General features: G+C 32.1%; 1 protein-coding gene across 1 annotated transcript; it reads left to right on the top strand.

Moving 5' to 3' along the window:
- The first annotated feature begins 6,842 nt into the window (after nt 1-6,842).
- On the top strand, nt 6,843-18,453 carry LOC134701520 (uncharacterized). Its single transcript, XM_063562669.1, has 13 exons — nt 6,843-7,247; nt 8,267-8,350; nt 9,217-9,255; nt 9,641-9,706; nt 10,339-10,411; nt 11,794-11,837; nt 12,100-12,163; nt 12,917-12,951; nt 13,575-13,630; nt 14,668-14,776; nt 15,061-15,122; nt 15,787-15,870; nt 16,973-18,453. Exons 1-13 carry the CDS (start codon nt 6,843-6,845, stop codon nt 17,124-17,126), a joined length of 1,275 nt encoding a protein of 424 aa, XP_063418739.1. The 3' UTR covers nt 17,127-18,453.
- Nucleotides 18,454-20,792: the final 2,339 nt, after the last annotated feature.

Here is a 20,792-nt window from a genome sequence, read left to right as displayed (position 1 = left end):
GTATGGTGCACAATTACAAAGAATAAAGAAATTGAATAATGGGCATGCAAAATAAATAATAAATATAGAAAAAAATGACCTCAAAATCAAAGAATAAAGACATAATAAAAAAGACCATCCCCTTCAATCCAGACCCTCATGAATTTGATTCCAGTTCTATCGTAATTAATTACAAACGCTTGTTGACCTTGTTGAAATTATTGAAAGCTTAGTGTTGATGAACGCTTCAATGTGCCAGTAAAGTAAAAAATATATGTGTATTTATTTTTTATCTGGGACTAATTAATACATTAATTTACTAGTTCCAGTTTCATACATATTAAAATAGTCATAAGTTATTCAATATTAGAATGTAATATGTGTTTTTTTCATAGATATCAGGTACAACGATCTACAATACTACATAAATATAAGTTGTTAATCCAGAACCAAACATGTAATACTACATTTATGATGGGTATTTCTAAAATATCAAAATATGATTACAATTATACAAGCATTTTCTCCCATGTGAAAATTACTTTTATCGACCAGAATTTTTTTGGCATATGAGTAAAACAGAGGTTGGAATTTAAAGAGAAAGATTAGTTTGACGTAGTTTATTTATGTAGGCATGTAAACGATTAAAAATCTTTAAATGACAAAAAAATAATATGATTATCTACGTAATGTCTACATAAATAAAACGTCAAAACGAACGCGATTTGTTATTAAATTCTGTTTAATGGACGACTATTTTATTTTCGGGGGAGATTTAGGGGAAGAAATCCGCTAAAAAAAATGCATATACCTACCAACAGTGGTAAATGAATAGCCAATCCACAAAAACCAAGAATACCAAATGCCCGTCCCCTTAAGTAAAATAAGGACGAAGCCAAGTAAAATGGTATGGATAGGGTTCTTTAATTTCTGTATTCTTTAAATTTTTGTGTTAATCTACATCCAACCATGTGAATCTAGAACCAAGACCTGGTCAATCCAGAACCAAGACTGTACATGGTATAAATATAACGTGTCAATCTAGAACCAATACTGTATATGGTATAAATATAACGTGTTTATCCAGAACCAAACATGTATGAACCAAGACCTTGTTAATCCAGAACCAAGTTAGTATATGGTATAAATATAACGTGTTAATCCAGAACCAAACATGTAAATCTAGAACCAAGACCTTGTCAATCCAGAACCATGTCAGTATATGGTATAAATATAACGTGTCAATCCAGAACCAATACTGTATATGGTATAAATATAACGTGTTAATCCAGAACCAAACATGTACATCTAAAACCAAGACCTGGTCAAACCAGAACCAAGTCAGTATATGGTATAAATAGAACGTGTTAATCTATATCCAACCATGTGAATCTAGAACCAAGACCTGGTCAATCCAGAACCAAGACTGTACATGGTATAAATATAACGTGTCAATCAAGAACCAATACTGTATATGGTATAAATATAACGTGTTTATCCAGAACCAAACATGTAAATTAAGAACCAAGACCTTGTTAATCCAGAACCAAGTTAGTATATGGTATAAATATAACGTGTTAATCCAGAACCAAACATGTAAATCTAGAACCAAGACCTTGTCAATCCAGAACCAAGTCAGTATATGGTATAAATATAACGTGTCAATCCAGAACCAAAACTGTATATGGTATAAATATAACGTGTTATACCAGAACCAAACATGTACATCTAAAACCAAGACCTGGTTAATCCAGAACCAAGAATGTATATGGTATAAATATAACGTGTTAATCCAGAACCAAACATGTAAATCTAGAACCAAGACCTGGTCAATCCAGAACCAATACTGTTAATACTAGTAGTATAAATATAACGTGTTAATCTAGAACCAAACATGTAAATCTAGAACTAAGACCTTGTCAATCCAGAACCAAGTCAGTATATGGTATAAATATAACGTGTTAATCCAGAACCAAACATGTAAATCGAGAACCAAGACCTTGTCAAACCAGAACCAAGTCAGTATATGGTATAAATATAACGTGTTAATCTATATCCAACCATGTGAATCTAGAACCAAGACCTGGTCAATCCAGAACCAAGACTGTACATGGTATAAATATAACGTGTCAATCCAGAACCAATACTGTATATGAAATAAATATAACGTGTTTATCTAGAACCAAACATGTAAATCTAGAACCAAGACCTTGTCAATCCAGAACCAAGTCAGTAAATGGTATAAATATAACGTGTTAATCCAGAACAAAACATGTAAATCTAGAACCAAGACCTTGTCAATCCAGAACCAAAACTGTATATGGTATAAATATAACGTGTTAATCCAGAACAAAACATGTAAATCTAGAACCATGACCTGGTCAAACCAGAACCAATACTGTATATGGTATAAATATAACGTGTTAATCCAGAACAAAACATGTAAATCTAGAACCATGACCTGGTCAAACCAGAACCAATACTGTATATGGTATAAATAGAACGTGTTAATCTATATCCAACCATGTGAATCTAGAACCAAGACCTTGTCAATCCAGAACCAAGTCAGTATATGGTATAAATATAACGTTTAATCCAGAACCAAAAATTGTAAATCTAGAACTTAGACCTTGTCAATCCAGAACCAAGTCAGTATATGGTATAAATAGAACGTGTTAATCCAGAACCAAACATGCATGTAAATCTAGAACCAAAACCTTGTCAATCCAGAACCAAAACTGTTTATGGTATAAATATAACGTGTTAATCCAGAACCAAACATGCATGTAAATCTAGAACCAAGACCTGGTCAAACCAGAACCAATACTGTTAATAGTATAAATATTACGTGTTAATCCAGAACCAAACATGTAAATCGAGAACCAAGACCTTGTCAAACCAGAACCAAGTCAGTATATGGTATAAATAGAACGTGTTAATCTATATCCAACCATGTGAATCTAGAATCAAGACCTGGTCAATCCAGAACCAAGACTGTACATGGTATAAATATAACGTGTCAATCCAGAACCAATACTGTATATGGTATGAATATAACGTGTTAATCCAGAACCAAACATGTAAATCTAGAACCAAGACCTGGTCAATCCAGAACCAATACTGTTAATACTAGTAGTATAAATATAACGTGTTAATCTAGAACCAAACATGTAAATCTAGAACTAAGACTTTGTCAATCAAGAACCAAAACTGTATATGGTATAAATATAACGTGTTAATCCAGAACCAAACATGTAAATCTAGAACTAAGACTTTGTCAATCCAGAACCAAGTCAGTATATGGTATAAATATAACGTGTTAATCCAGAACCAAACATGTAAATCTAGAACCAAGACTTTGTCAATCCAGAACCAAGTCAGTATATGGTATAAATATAACGTGTTAATCCAGAACCAAACATGTAAATCTGGAACCAAGACCTTGTCAATCCAGAACCAAGTCAGTATATGGTATAAATATAACGTGTTAATCTAGATCCAACCATGTAATTCTAGAACTAAGACTTTGTCAATCCAGAACCAAACCAAGACCTTGTCAATTCAGAACCAATACTGTATATGGTATAAATAGAACGTGTTAATCTATATCCAACCATGTGAATCTAGAACCAAGACCTTGTCAATCCAGAACCAAGTCAGTATATGGTATAAATATAACGTTTAATCCAGAACCAAACATGTAAATCTAGAACTTAGACCTTGTCAATCCAGAACCAAGTCAGTATATGGTATAAATAGAACGTGTTAATCCAGAACCAAACATGCATGTAAATCTAGAACCAAGACCTGGTCAAACCAGAACCAATACTGTTAATAGTATAAATATTACGTGTTAATCCAGAACCAAACATGTAAATCGAGAACCAAGACCTTGTCAAACCAGAACCAAGTCAGTATATGGTATAAATAGAACGTGTTAATCTATATCCAACCATGTGAATCTAGAATCAAGACCTGGTCAATCCAGAACCAAGACTGTACATGGTATAAATATAACGTGTCAATCCAGAACCAATACTGTATATGGTATAAATATAACGTGTTAATCCAGAACCAAACATGTAAATCTAGAACCAAGACTTGGTCAATCCAGAACCAATACTGTTAATACTAGTAGTATAAATATAACGTGTTAATCTAGAACCAAACATGTAAATCTAGAACTAAGACTTTGTCAATCAAGAACCAAAACTGTATATGGTATAAATATAACGTGTTAATCCAGAACCAAACATGTAAATCTAGAACTAAGACTTTGTCAATCCAGAACCAAGTCAGTATATGGTATAAATATAACGTGTTAATCCAGAACCAAACATGTAAATCTAGAACCAAGACTTTGTCAATCCAGAACCAAGTCAGTATATGGTATAAATATAACGTGTTAATCCAGAACCAAACATGTAAATCTGGAACCAAGACCTTGTCAATCCAGAACCAAGTCAGTATATGGTATAAATATAACGTGTTAATCTAGATCCAACCATGTAATTCTAGAACTAAGACTTTGTCAATCCAGAACCAAACCAAGACCTTGTCAATTCAGAACCAATACTGTATATGGTATAAATAGAACGTGTTAATCTATATCCAACCATGTGAATCTAGAACCAAGACCTTGTCAATCCAGAACCAAGTCAGTATATGGTATAAAAATAACGTTTAATCCAGAACCAAACATGTAAATCTAGAACCAAGACCTTGTCAATCCAGAACCAAAACTGTTTATGGTATAAATATAACGTGTTAATCCAGAACCAAACATGCATGTAAATCGAGAACCAAGACCTGGTCAAACCAGAACCAATACTGTTAATAGTATAACTATAACGTGTTAATCCAGAACCAAACATGTAAATCGAGAACCAAGACCTTGTCAAACCAGAACCAAGTCAGTATATGGTATAAATAGAACGTGTTAATCTATATCCAACCATGTGAATCTAGAACCAAGACCTCGTCAATCCAGAACCAAGACTGTACATGGTATAAATATAACGTGTCAATCCAGAACCAATACTGTATATGGTATAAATATAACGTGTTAATCCAGAACCAAACATGTAAATCTAGAACCAAGACCTTGTCAATCCAGAAGCAAGTCAGTATATGGTATAAATATAACGTGTTAATCCAGAACCAAACATGTAAATCTAGAACTAAGACTTTGTCAATCCAGAACCAAGTCAGTATATGGTATAAATATAACGTGTTAATCCAGAACCAAACATGTAAATCTGGAACCAAGACCTTGTCAATCCAGAACCAAGTCAGTATATGGTATAAATATAACGTGTTAATTTAGATCCAACCATGTAATTCTAGAACTAAGACTTTGTCAATCCAGAACCAAGTCAGTATATGGTATAAATATAACGTGTTAATCTAGAACCAAACATGTGAATCTAGAACCAAGACCTTGTCAATCCAGAACCAAGTCAGTATATGGTATAAATATAACGTGTTAATCTAGAACCAAACATGTAATTCTAGAACCAAGAACTTGTCAAACCAGAACCAATACTGTATATGGTATAAGTATAACGTGTTAATCTAGAACCAAACATGTAAATCTAGAACCAAGACCTTGTCAAACCAGAACCAAGACTGTACATGGTATAAAAATAACGTGTCAATCCAGAACCAATACTGTATATGGTATAAATATAACGTGTTAATCCAGAACCAAACATGTAAATCTAGAACTAAGACCTTGTCAATCCAGAACCAAAACTGTTTATGGTATAAATATAACGTGTTAATCCAGAACCAAACATGCATGTAAATCGAGAACCAAGACCTGGTCAAACCAGAACCAATACTGTTAATAGTATAACTATAACGTGTTAATCCAGAACCAAACATGTAAATCGAGAACCAAGACCTTGTCAAACCAGAACCAAGTCAGTATATGGTATAAATAGAACGTGTTAATCTATATCCAACCATGTGAATCTAGAACCAAGACCTCGTCAATCCAGAACCAAGACTGTACATGGTATAAATATAACGTGTCAATCCAGAACCAATACTGTATATGGTATAAATATAACGTGTTAATCCAGAACCAAACATGTAAATCTAGAACCAAGACCTTGTCAATCCAGAAGCAAGTCAGTATATGGTATAAATATAACGTGTTAATCCAGAACCAAACATGTAAATCTAGAACTAAGACTTTGTCAATCCAGAACCAAGTCAGTATATGGTATAAATATAACGTGTTAATCCAGAACCAAACATGTAAATCTGGAACCAAGACCTTGTCAATCCAGAACCAAGTCAGTATATGGTATAAATATAACGTGTTAATTTAGATCCAACCATGTAATTCTAGAACTAAGACTTTGTCAATCCAGAACCAAGTCAGTATATGGTATAAATATAACGTGTTAATCTAGAACCAAACATGTGAATCTAGAACCAAGACCTTGTCAATCCAGAACCAAGTCAGTATATGGTATAAATATAACGTGTTAATCTAGAACCAAACATGTAATTCTAGAACCAAGAACTTGTCAAACCAGAACCAATACTGTATATGGTATAAGTATAACGTGTTAATCTAGAACCAAACATGTAAATCTAGAACCAAGACCTTGTCAAACCAGAACCAAGACTGTACATGGTATAAATATAACGTGTCAATCCAGAACCAATACTGTATATGGTATAAATATAACGTGTTAATCCAGAACCAAACATGTAAATCTAGAACTAAGACTTTGTCAATCCAGAACCAAGTCAGTATATGGTATAAATATAACGTGTTAATCCAGAACCAAACATGTAAATCTGGAACCAAGACCGCTGACGGCATATTTCCTGTTCTGATTGCTGATATGGATCATATAGCAGATGAACTGTGGTTGAATATGGCTGGAGATCCTTTAGTTCCTCTAACTTTCCTGATACCGGCACTTCGTGACAGAGAGGGATTTTATAGTGGAGAGGTCATCATCAAAACGATCGAAAGGCGGTCATATTCAACCACAAGACTGCAGCACGATGTCCTTTCTGCCACAGAAGACAATGAAATCCTAGACAATCTCATGTCCTTCAATGAAATTAAAGGATTGATTATCAGAAAATTTAATGAAGCCCATTGGATTTCGATCCCCATTATTGACAGTAACTTTACTCTTATAGACCCGAAAGTGAAATCAATGAGAACACTGTCATCTAGCGATGTATGCCAACTAGTAAGGAGCCATTGTTTTCACCCTGGAGCCGTTTACATTGTGCAGGTAAAATATAATCAAAAACAATTGCGCTGGACAGATGCTATACTATAGAATATCCTCCTAATACTGATTTGTTAGTCAACTCAAACATTAACCACATATGTAAAGTTCGATCTGATCGAAACACAGATCCTTCATCCATGCTTCGTTTACAGGGCCATATTTCATTCTATCTATCTACACACACAAACAATACAGGCAAAAACGTGTAAAACTAGTAAGGCCGGCAAGTCAAAGTCAATAGTGTTACTTTTATTGTATTCGAGGACAAGAAGAAAATCAAATGAAACGATGTTCAAATATACCTACATCTCGTTCACATCTTTAGAATTTAGAATACATATATATTTAACATCACTGAAAGAAGTTGACTTTCTCCCCATTTTTCATGCCTTATATATAATGTAATTTCAAAAGTCAGATCATTTACAATGATTTATTATAAAAAAGAATAATAAGACACAAACGGATTTAGTTACTAGCAACGCTTACGATATTTAGACTAAAGTTCATTGTGATATAGCTACAATACTTGTATGTTCCATTATAATACATTATTTTTATTGGCTATTGGCAATCGTGTGTCAATGTGAAATCAATATTCTTTTCCCAATGAAGTGTAACATTCATGATGCCACGAGCATTTACAATAAAGTGCACAGGTAAATAAAAGAAAAACTTGAAAGAAATCTTGATTTCATGATCCTATAAAAAAAAAGTGTAATTATAGTAATTAAATACGATTTTCAGTAATCTTATAGAGATGTGAACGCATTGACAGTGCGTACATTTAAAGAATTCAAATTTCGGAAAACATGGAGAAACCGGTACGACAAAAAAAAATTCATAACTGTTGTCGGACACTTTAACAATGGTAAATCCAGAAAAGCGGTTCGGACATGTGAAATTATTAAACGTGTTGTTTCCAATTTCTTACATAATAAATAAGTTTAGAAAAAAATCATAACTTGATTTTCGGTTACAATTAAGTTACGACATGTTTGTTTTAAAATATTTTACAGAAGGACACTTGTCAAATTGGAACAGACGAAAACATAGAAAGCACTGATGTAGAAGAAACTGGAGAGGAGATAATTCAGAATGAGGTTAAGGTTTATGACCCCTTCTGTGGCCATTTTTGTACGAACTTTTCAAACTGCAACAGTATCAAAACAACAAATATAATGAAAAGTATAGATAGACCATTGTGTATATATACTAAGGGGGAACTTGATGTAAAGCATGGTTTTTTACTGTTTCATTGTATTTGATAGAAAAAAGGGGCTTTGTGGCAAGTAAACCAAGATTTTAAAAGAAAAATACAGAGGTTTGTGTTATAAAATTTTAAACAAAGATAACTCACTTGCTTTTCTATGATGTGCTAGCATTTATTGTTTACAACAGTGGCGAATCTAGAAATTTTCATAAGTGGGGGCCCACTGACTGCCTAGGGGGAGCCCGCTCCTGTCATGCTTCAGTGGTTCCCTATTTAAGAAACCAATTTTTTCCCAGAAAAGGGGGAGCCCGGGACCCCTGCCCCCTAAATCCGCCTCTGTTCAAAAAGTTTTAAGCAATCTGTAAATTCCAAAAACACCCCATGCTGAGTCACTTAAGTCGAGCGCACCCTAAAAGGTGTACTTGATTTGGTTCATACGCGCGTTATTCAGTGTGCACCAATTTTTTTATTTCTTCATAGACAGAAAAAATATTACAGTCATTCTTTAATGAAATAATACATGACAGTTAAAAAAAATAGTTGATAATCATAAGACGTCTGACTATCATAATAAGTCATGTCGCGATGTGTCTTATGTTTACGACACAAGTTATGATATATCCAACTTGGAACTCTTTCGCAAACATATCTGTTGAGACTATCATAAGACATGTCTCAGTAATAAGACACTTTGAAAACAAGGCCAATGAATTAAATACATGAGAGTATATAATTAACGAACTGTCTATATTGCAGGTGAAACGAAATTACGGATTAAGGAAGAAACCACCAAAGGTAAATGCATAGAACATGTTTAGAACAAATGAATTACGGGCGAACTACTTTTACTTTTTTACGTAAATTCGAATTTTGATAGGTATAAAATTTTTGCGCAAGCAACTGCATGATATTACATTTGACGAATTTAAAGAGCCATACCTGTATCATTTAACACAGAAAAAATAACCTGAACTTTACAATATTTTTTTTTAATAATTAATTATATTGATAAATATACATTATATCATTCGTTGACTATAGACATTTGAAAGCAAAGGCTTTGATATAAAAACACAGTGTGTGTGTGTTAATTCTCAAAAAGAACAAATTATAAAGAAAATAAATATGTCGAAACTATTTATTTATAAAAGGATTATTATTTCTAATGTATGCTTCACAGAAAAGAAGGACGAGTTTTTGGTATGAATTAGACCATAAGAAGAATGCCAAGAGATTGCCAGCTAATGTAAGTGTCAATCATTCATATATTTTATAATTTGCCACGTTACACTTACCAAAATATTGGTAATTGTTAAAAAAAAAAGAAGAACAGAATAGAAGACAATTCAATAAAATTAAATATTTCATTTTCAAAAAGAAAACAAGACAATTTTACAATAGCTGTTATATAAGGACAGGGAGTTTGTATTTAACCTGCTAGCAGGAATTGTACATGTTTCCCCAAAAATGTAATTTAAATTTCTACATATTGAACCGTTGACTGATTTTTAAATACATCAGTATAAAATGACTTAGCAATAGTCTCCGCTATCTATGCATTTCTTGCAATGATAACAAAAAAATGTTCGGGTTGTATTTCTCCATAAAACGAGTTTTGTTAAACTTTCAAAGAGATCGTCTTTATTTATATAAATATGAAGTTCAACTGTAGGCATAAGGGTTTAAAACGTCATAGCTTCGTCGCAACTTGGGTTAAACACTTCCAAGCTTTCATTCAAAATCTCGAGTATTTTTCTTTATTAGAATTGATTTGTTATAGTAGTTATGATTTTGTTCATGCTTTATAAGAGTGAACCGCATATCGCTTTATGTATATATACAAAAAAACGTTATTAATTTCAACTGTTTTACAATTAGTCTGTGGAAGACAATAGTAGAAATACAGATGAGGATGAACATACGCAAAATGACGAAGAGGACAGTTCAAAAGGTAATATACTAGTATTCGAAATCCATACTGTACACAGATATTGTCTTCAAATTAATGGAACTGTGTATAAGTAAAATAAATGAAAAGGTGTTTTACAGTAATTTACAAATGTATATCAAGCCAAACAACCAATGACTTTATGAATGGCTATCACACGAGATAAGGGAGATGTAGGGTGAGAGACCGTGATATCGAAAAGTAAATCCGAATGTTTGTTTTTTATTTGGTAGGTATATATCATGTAGGTATATTATTGACGTAAGAAAAATTTCGTAGCACATTCATTTCTAGCCTCATTTAGTATTACTGTGGTCGAATTTTGTATTTAAATCGTGCATAAATTTCTCAGTTGTCATATTATAATGATCTAAAATGTGTCAGACTCAATAGAAGCAACAAAAGTTGACTCGTCAATTTGTCACGCATACTAATTTTCACAATTTAAAATGAGAAAGTGTTTTTGATCAATTATACTATCCATAGATATGAAACCTCGATGAAATTTCGCCCCATAACTATGGACTTATCAATAACTACAAAAACAAGTATTAGCCTTTCAAAAAGGACTAGCCGTCTCTTAGCTGATGAAAATGGGAAGTGTTCTCGCTTTGTAGATTAATTCATTTAGAAAATCCACGTGCATCAATCAACAAATTTTACCACACACGTGAGGTCACACGTTATGAAGTAGTTACATATCGTTTAACATTGTTGTTTACGAAACTCCAGAAGATTCAGCTATTTATAGATAAAAGTTACCTGTGTACCAATATCATGAATATGCATGATTAATGACCAGGCAAACTCTAATTGCTAGAATAGAGAGGACAAATCCGATACTCTACGGGATTGAAGGACATTAACTAGGTTTGGATTGTCCTAAGCAATCAATAAACTTTGATTATTCACGTCTCGTAATATCTTCCAATCAGGTAGTAAGAAGCATTCACGCAATGACTGCCCATCGTTCAATTCTTAATATCGTCTCCTCGGAGACGATAATCACTGAGACAGTCGCACTCCATCCACACCTTCGGCCGGCTTCCAGCTTACGGTAGTTTTCTAAAATATACCGTTCTAACGAAAGGTTAGGAAATATGTAAACTATGTCTTCAATTTGATTCGAAGTTTATTTCTTCTTATATACATTTTATTATGCTTTGAAGTGCATGCAAAATACATTTGAAGAGATTTATTACAGTAGGTCAAAAAATATTTGTTTTATGGGCTTTTATGTAATCAAATTGGAGAAAGCGGACAAAATTGATATTTAATTTCACCGGTTGCCCCTTAATAACTACAGTTTTCAACTTTTAAATGTTTAAGTATAATAAAATGAATTGGAGAAAAGAAAAAAAAATGTACTTTTGTGTTTGTTTCAGATACGCCAGAGATTTCTGAAATAGACGTTACGCATGTGACATGGGTGAGTGAATTCAAATAGAATTGTTTGTATACAATATATTTTAAAACAATTGGTGCAGTAATGTGCGGTGCTTTGTAAATATATTTATCAAAAACACATGGTGGGCGTGGACCGGTGTTTGCATCCAACACTAAATGATGAGTAGGTTCAAAGTACATGTATGGAGTTGTTTCATATTTTGTTTCCCTTACGATTAAGTAGAAATATGAATATATATACAAAAATAAGTTCAAGATCAACTTCGTACGTTATCTTTTTACAGCTTAATAAAGACAGTCCAGATGACACGGAAGTTGGAAACAATGAAGAAGAAGAAATAGATGAAGGTAATATAATTATGCTCGAAGGTCGAGGGGATTTGAACAGCCCTTTTTTCTGCGGAGGTCTATCAAATGTCAATATTAGGTTAATAATTGATCTTTTGCTGTCTTTCTATTTGTCAAAAACATAACAGAAGTACACAAAAAGCACTTGAAGAAGCCTAATTCTTATTTGATATATGAATCAATCAAAACCCAATCAAGACCTCATTTACAACTTACTGACCATTGAATATTCTGAACAACAACTAATTATTATATGTATAATATTTGATGTTTTTAATCTGATATTAAACATGAGATAGATTCATAAAGACTAAACCTTAGAAAACAGATATTAGCTTTTCAAAAAGCTTAGTTTCATAAATTCTTATCGAATAGACTTAAATGCACAAGGTCCTTCACACTATTCAACGGTTAACTGTTCAATTTGGTTTTGATTCTGTAATTTGTCTTAACTACAATTAATACATGCGAATGCAAAATAATTACTGTTGTCTGTTCAGTCCAGTATGGAATTACAATGTTCAAGTTCTCAAAATGACCTCAGGTTCAATAATTTGTTTTAGTTTACTTTGATTTATATGCTAAACTTATTTCAGTCATACACATTGAAACTAATGGGTAACTTTGAAAATTTTCTAGTTAGACATGTTTTTATATGAATTGCATTGATTCGATTTTTATATTTTTAGACAATGCTAATACCTTTAATTGACATAACAATATCTTTATTTTCATTTGTTTAATTTATTGTAGGGCAATACAACTTAGAATCAGTTTGGTTATCTAATGTAAGTGTGTTACCTTTGCAAGCACATAAGATTATATGAACTGACATTTAGAATTGAGAAGTTGACTAATGAATTGTAATTCTAAAACAAAACAAAAAAATTAAACGAAATTCTCAAAATAAATATACAATAGTTATACATCGTTGGAAAATTTAATATAAAAATAGTTCGAACAAGCTTTAAAAACAGGACGAAAAGAGAGGCTCGCCGACAATGTACATTTGTTTTATCCTGCAATTCACACATGGCCCATGAACGACGCTGCGTTAGTTGTTAAATCCAAGTCAGTACCGCTGACTTTTTCAAATAAATTCAAATCGACATGGTTTAAATGCGGACCACGAAGAGGATCCCAAAATGAAACGTTACCCAGAAAGAATATCCAATTTAACGCTTTCTCAACATGGAAGTGAGTAACGGAAGACTTTATTTGTACTCAGAAAATAAAGCAGACATTTATTTGATTATTTCAGGATCAAATGAATACATCGATTTACTGATAATTCTTACATGCTTTATTAATCCCAATCACTTTAAATAACAAAAACTAGATCATGATTCTTGATTTGAAACATTTGTTAATTTTTAGATTAGTATACTTTAATCTTATACCTTCATTTCAGATTGACTCTGCATTAAATCACATATTCGGGATCATGAGATGTGATGATTCAAACTGGTTAGTAGATTTTATTACCGTTAATAGATTCACGAACATCGTGATTTACTTTTGTTACGCCAAAGTATGAAAGGAGTAAATTTCAACATGCACTAGATCACACCCGCGAAATCGCGGGCATTAAGACTTGGTTGAACGTATGTAAACTTTTGTGGAGAAAAAAATTGTAAAAGATTTTGTGTCTAGAGAATTTCAGTTAAAAATTTCATGTCTGGAGAAATTCAGAAAAGGTATCAAAATTCATAGGCACTTAGAAACTCTGAGCTTGGAAACAGTTTTAGCCCTCTGCAATAAAAATTCCATTAGGTTTGAGTAAGTTATTGATTACTGAAAACTTTAACCTCAGACTAATTCTCCTTGTTTACTTAAAAAAATAAACAGTACGTTCATTTGAAAGTACGAACTATTTGCTCTCGATACTGTCTTTTTTTGTCTATTTTTGTATAGTAAGCTATACATGGCCCATAAGTGACAAACGAGAAAACGTACAATCAGAATTATTTTCAAACATTAATAAGTGTAAAGAAAAAATATAATATATGGCAACAGATTTAAAGAAGCCATTATTAGAAACACTTATTCTAGAAGATAGATATCTAAGTTGTTCAAGTAACTGTGTAACACCTCTAGATATTAAATTATATATTTATGTTATTGTTATTCATCAGCTTTTTTTTAACGGTGTAGTTTAATAATCTAACGAATTGTTGATCAGAAATGTATCCATTATATAGAACAAAGCTAGTCAATTTTTTGGATATTATTTATTTTTCAAATGATGTATAATGTTTAGTCACCATACCAGCTCTTAAGATTCCTCGTCATGAGAGTTTCTTCTTTTTATGTAGAATTCTAGGCTTGTCTTCGGTAGTTGCGAGCTTTTTAGTAAAGGTGTTATTTTTGGTATCACGAACTTGATAAATATGCAAATAATGTTTCTGAATATTTATACTTAAAAAGAAACATGGTACATTTAATAAATGTTGCGGGAATCTCGTTACAGGAGATATACTTAATTAGAATTTTGTCTTTTAAAGCGATGAGGTTGACCATGAAAGACACCATGAATTTCTGAGAACACCAAACAGAGTTCAACAAAGGGAGCATGATACCTACGGTTTTGGTTATCATGTCTTCTCGGAAAAGGTAAGACTTATATTGGTATTCCTTGAAGTATTTAAACGAACAAAATTAGTTTTGTTTTACAGTGCTTGAAAGTAAATAAATCAATATTAAGGTGTTAAAATGTTTGTTCACATATTAATTAATAATAAAGATATTAATCATTTTGAATACCATTAAATGTCAATACACCGATGAAAAGAATATATAATTTACTATTAAGTTTGTAAGCGTTTATTCTTATTTTTGATAATTTCGTTTCTATAAACAATTTCATTTTAACCGTAAAAAGTTTCATTTAATTTCAGCTGGTCTATGATATTGGTTTAACTCTATCGCAGAAATTATTGTATTATCCGAAACTGCCAGGGTAAGTTGTCATTTTTATGCCTCATCAAGTAAAAGATGGGGTTGATATTATTTATCCCTGTCCATCCTTCCGTTTCATCATGGGCATATACTAGTAGTTAATTATAACTCCTCCAACAGTTTAAAATGAAGTAAGTTTTCACTGTGCTGGCTGTTTGTACATATATATTGATGGTGAGCATGTGGTCAGGGTTTTAATTTTTTTTTTTTAAACAAATATTTGTTCTTTTTGGAAAGGGGGCTTGGTGGCCGAATGGCCTAATTAGTTACTACTGGAATCACTAACCAGTCAAACATTGGGGTTAGGAGTTCGAACCCCGTGTTGGTGCACTCGACTTCCATGTTAGTTGACTAAGCGGGATTGTCAGTTCTCCGATCGAAGGTCAGTGGTTTTCTTATAATGAAAAACTGGACACCCTTAAAGAGTCTAAAAGCGTTAAAACAGAATTAAACAATCAACTCATTTGGGAGACTGTATAACTTCGTCGGATTTTTTAGTATTTACTTGCATATATGAGGAACGTTTTCTATACGTTTTAATTATTTCTATACTGCACTACGTGCTCTTAAATATAACTATGCATGTCTTTTTAAATCTTTCTTAATATTTGTGGCAAAACGACTCCAATAACTATTCCAGTAATCATTTTTAAATCTCGTTACAGGAAACCATACACCTCAGCAATAGTAGAGCAGATACGGGGACTTGCAGACTGCAAATTAAAAGAACTGTTTACTGTTAATACTACGTATGTTTTGTTTTGGTTTGGTAATTATATCCCCGCTTTAAAAAAGGGGGGTATACTGTTTTACCTCTGTCTGTCCATCCGTCCGTCCGTCCGTCCATCAGTCCGTCCGTCCGTCCATCAGTCCGTCCGTCCGTCCATCAGTCCGTCCGTCCGTCCATCAGTCCGTCAGTCAGTCCGTCCCATGAAACTCGTCACATTTTTCTCAGGAACTACAATACAAGGATTTCTGAAATTTGGTTTCAGGGTTTATCTAAGTCAGCTATACTGTGTGATGCGTTTTCAGATTGATCACTTGACAACTTCCTGTTTACCGAACACTTGTATGATTTTACACATAATAGCCAAGTTGAAAATTTTCGTCACATTTTTCACAGGAACTACAATACAAGGATTTCTGTAATTTTGTTTCAGGGTTCATCTAAGTCAACTATACCGTGTGATGCGTTTTCAGATTGATCACTTGACAACTTCCTGTTTACCGAACACTTGTACGATTTTACACATGATAGCCAAGTTGAAAATTTTCGTCACATTTTTCTCAGGAAATACAATACAAGGATTTCTGAAATTTTGTTTCAGGATTTATATAAGTCAGCTATACCGTTTTCAGATTCATCACTCGACAACTTCCTGTTTACTGAACACTTGCATATTTTTACACTATTAATATTATCCACTTGCGGCGGGGGTATCATCAGTGAGCAGTAGCTCGCAGTTTACTTGTTTTATGTATAAGAATATCTAAGTTCAAATCTATTAGATTCATAGACAATGCGACGTTGATTAGAAAGATTGACAAACAAACAAAATATTAAAAAGAAAACCAAGGCACACGAATCAAATAGGCACTTATTAATTTTTAAAAAGCGAAGAAATTTTAACATGCCAATTATAAATATTAAATGAATAATACTTCATCTTAAAAATTGTACTGTGTAAAATAGGATTACCAATGAGACAGCATCCCAGCAGCGACAAAATGACATAACAGTTTAGCCACTACGCTACGTATCGTTTTAAAATGCATATGATACTCTCCATTGTGTAAATGTTGTCGTTTGATTCTTACGCATTTATTACATTTATTTTAACTTTTTTTCAGTTTTGCTTCAAAGTACATCAGAGACGTGGTCTTGAAGGAGATAATGATTTGGCTATTGTGCCGAAGCAGCAAATGTCCATACCAATTTGCCAACAATAAATGTTTGTCAACAGAACATCGAGTTGTGAGGAAAGGACTAAGAATTTCGATTTAAATGTGTATTCACGTCTCAAAAAATCAATTTGTAGCTAAAGTTTATTACTTCTTAAAAATACATAACAGACGAGACAAAAAAAAAACTATAAAAACTCTGATAAAAACCGATCTTCTATCTATTGCATTTATAATAAGCCTTGAACAATACGCAATGTCACAATTTAAAAATAAAATATGAAATATATTACTATATAGTGTTTCCATATTATTGCGAAAAGAGAATATTAAACAATTATGAAAAACGGTTTTCCATTTTTCCAAAATTTTGTCTTTATGATTTAAAGAATGAGATTATCAAATGACAACTGCATGTGGTTTATTGATCCGATTTCTTTTACGAAATCTTTTCAAATTTTCCTAACTTGTCGGCTATTACGTATTCTTTCATGGTAATTTTTCGCGATACACCGAACGAATGTTTAGTTGTGAGAAAAGCATGATTATTTAATTTTTAGGAACTGATTGTACTTGTATTTTTTTGATTATCTGGCTTTCTTTAAATGACATTCACAATGAAATAATCAATAATGAATATGCACAAGAGAACAGTTGCAGATATGTTTAAATGTATTTATCTTTAATCTTTCGTCTTGTTTTTGTAAATGTGCAGTGGGTATGTCTTGATCCAGTGTCAAAGTTTATAAGTGTTCTTCTCAACAATAGGTGTAGATATCAATAATATAATGGGGTGGTGCTTATCTGTGAAATGTTTCGTAAATGATTGGTTCTGGTTGTATTTTGGTCACTCCTCCCAATCATCCAGATTGATGGTTGTAGTAATTATTTGGACAGATATCATTTCAAGCTCGATTTGATATGCTTAATAAAATTTCTACAGGTCATAAAAATTGTGTATTTTGGTGTACGTTTAATATGTATTAGATATAGTTAATGATTATTTTGTGTGCCCAATAATGTTTTTATTTACTCAAGGATTTGTTAACACGTTTTTATTATCAATGTTTTTTGTCAACTTATTAAGAATAGAATAAGAATAAGAATTTTATTAGGCTGAAATCTAAACAATCGGATTGTTATTATGCATTTGTATCATTCAACAATATTCTTTTATAACTGCTGTGTACTTTATTCTGAAAGAGATCGAAAACGAATTCCCGCCACTAGGGATATAATCTTTAATGTTATCATTTACCCCTAAAAATTAAAAACAAATTAGATATTAAATGTTAAAGTCATTTTCGACCATCAATCAATCTTTTTATATTTTCTATTAATACATTTGAGAACATTTGATATCAAAATATGAACAAATAATCGTTTTCAATATTTAAAATTGCACAACAGAACATATGCTCAATTTAGAAGTGGAGTTGCGCCTTTAAAATTGAAACTGGTCGTTACAAAATACTAGATTTCGTTAAACCATCGTGTTTCAATTGTGATAATATAGAAGATGAAAACATGTTTTGTTAACATGTCATTCATATGAAGATCTAAGCCAGGCTTTATTAATTAATATAAATCATCACCATAATTATATGTTTTTAACTTTATCGGATGATAAAAATGGAAATGTTTGTAGTTCTGTAGCAGAAACCTGCCATAATGTGACGAAATAGTATTACTATTGTTTACAATGGTCTTATGGAGATGATATTTTTTAATGTGCAAATGTATATACATGTATTGAATGTGCATGGTAATATTGCACTTTTTGTTGTTTTATCAAAATAACAAAACTATGTTTTATTCTGATGTTTTAATATTGTAAATAACAGTGTCTAATAGTTCTTATAAGAATGACACATGCATTCTAAATTTTATGAATGTACATTGAATTTCATAGTGTGTTAATATTTGTTTGTATGTGATAAGACTTTTGTAAACTATTATACTTTAATCAGAGACATATATATCTCTGCTTTAATATAATAGAAGCGGAAGCGGATTATGTAAAATGTGAAGAGTCAAAAATTAATTTTATGGGTCAATAAATTCAAAATAAATTATTGCCATTCATTATAAATAAATTTCTACCAAAAATAAGACTAAAGAACTTTTTATTATTCATATTAACAATAACAACGTACGTACACACATGTTGGCGTATGAATACACAACGTCAGAGTGGGCGTATCGCCATAAAAATTGACAACATTGAAAATAAAACTAATACTTTTAACCAATCAGAAGACAGTAAATACTACAAATTTATTTATTAAGACATGTTCCAAAAATAATCAGTTATTGATTAAAAAAAAATCCGCAACTTATATACGAATAATAAACAAATCTGAGAATGTATTTTTGTAGTTATAATGACGATGTGCACAGAACAAAATAAAGTTTACAATTTATAGTATTATAGTTTTTATTTATACTTATTACATTTTCTTTGTTCATTGTTAGTCTGATTTCATTGTCTAAATACGTAAAATGTATATCTGATGATTAAATGAGTCATTGCTGGGTAGCTGGTGGCTTTACTTCAGTGGCAAATATTTCAGGCATATTCAGGGCGAGTTTACAATTTAAACAAACCATACATATACGATACGGAATGAGATGAGTTCTTCTTTTATTTTTTATAAGAATTACGAAAACATAGTCTTTCATGATATGCACGAACGGTGTGAAAAGGGTTCATTATCAGCAGGTCATATATTAGCAGGTGATGTTATAAGTGAAGAAATTAATGGTCGATAGATGCCTACGGGGAGGGGCAATATCTGCAGTTGATGATAAAAGTAAAGAAAGAACCGATGCAGGAGCAGATCAAGAATTTAAGGTTAAGGGGGGCACAAACGTTAATTGTTTTCAAATAAAATCAAAGTTTTATTTTATTTTCTCGATACATTGTTAACGGTCGCAGGACATTTTGACGAACAAATTTTAACTACTAGGCGACATTTGAGCGCAGACATTAGAGCCCATTTTAGCGAAAACTTACCTGTTTATACTTTGGGCATAAGTTCAGTGTAGTTCATAGCGGAACAATTAATGGTCAAGAGTCGTTCCATGCCAATTATAATGAATAATGTCATAGTTGTCACCCAGCTATTATGTTGTTTTTCATTGATACTACTATCAAATTGTAAGCAACAACATATTAAATAAAAATACGAAGTATAGACGAATGTGCAAAATCTAGACAAGATAACCAAATGCTAGAAGAAATTTTTAACGTGTGATTAAATCTTTTAGACATTCAGTGCTGTGTTTTAATGGACATCATATGTTTTATTTTATGCTCTCCTCCTGGGTATTAGTTATAGTGCACCCTTGTGACCAAGTATCAAGTGAATGACTGACAGATGGACGGAGAATATATCCATGTTCCGCGAGAGCCTCTGAGTTATTATGGTTAATTCTCCTTCATTACAATCTCAGAACACCCCGAACTTATGCCCTAATGGATTAATATTGCATACTAGTATTCGAGTTTATAAAGCTGCAATCCAAGATCATGCGAACATTAATTTTATTTTGATTCTGAGTTTCTCTGCAACTTAATCTACATCAAGACACCAGGATTTGTTGAACCCTTATCTATATAGTAATATCAGGTAATATCTTAACTAAACGATGACTTGAAGACATGGTGCTGGTAGTTGTGGAAAAAAAGAGCCGGATACAGGAACACCACACAAAAAAATTAATACTTGTTTTGAACATCATTAAAGAAGGTTTGCTGACAACCACT

The sequence above is a fragment of the Mytilus trossulus genome, unplaced genomic scaffold, assembly GCF_036588685.1.
Source record: "Mytilus trossulus isolate FHL-02 unplaced genomic scaffold, PNRI_Mtr1.1.1.hap1 h1tg000244l__unscaffolded, whole genome shotgun sequence".
NCBI classification, from domain to species: domain Eukaryota; kingdom Metazoa; phylum Mollusca; class Bivalvia; order Mytilida; family Mytilidae; genus Mytilus; species Mytilus trossulus.
Note: the sequence above shows the minus strand (reverse complement) of the source record. Positions and strands in the feature narration are given on the sequence as shown.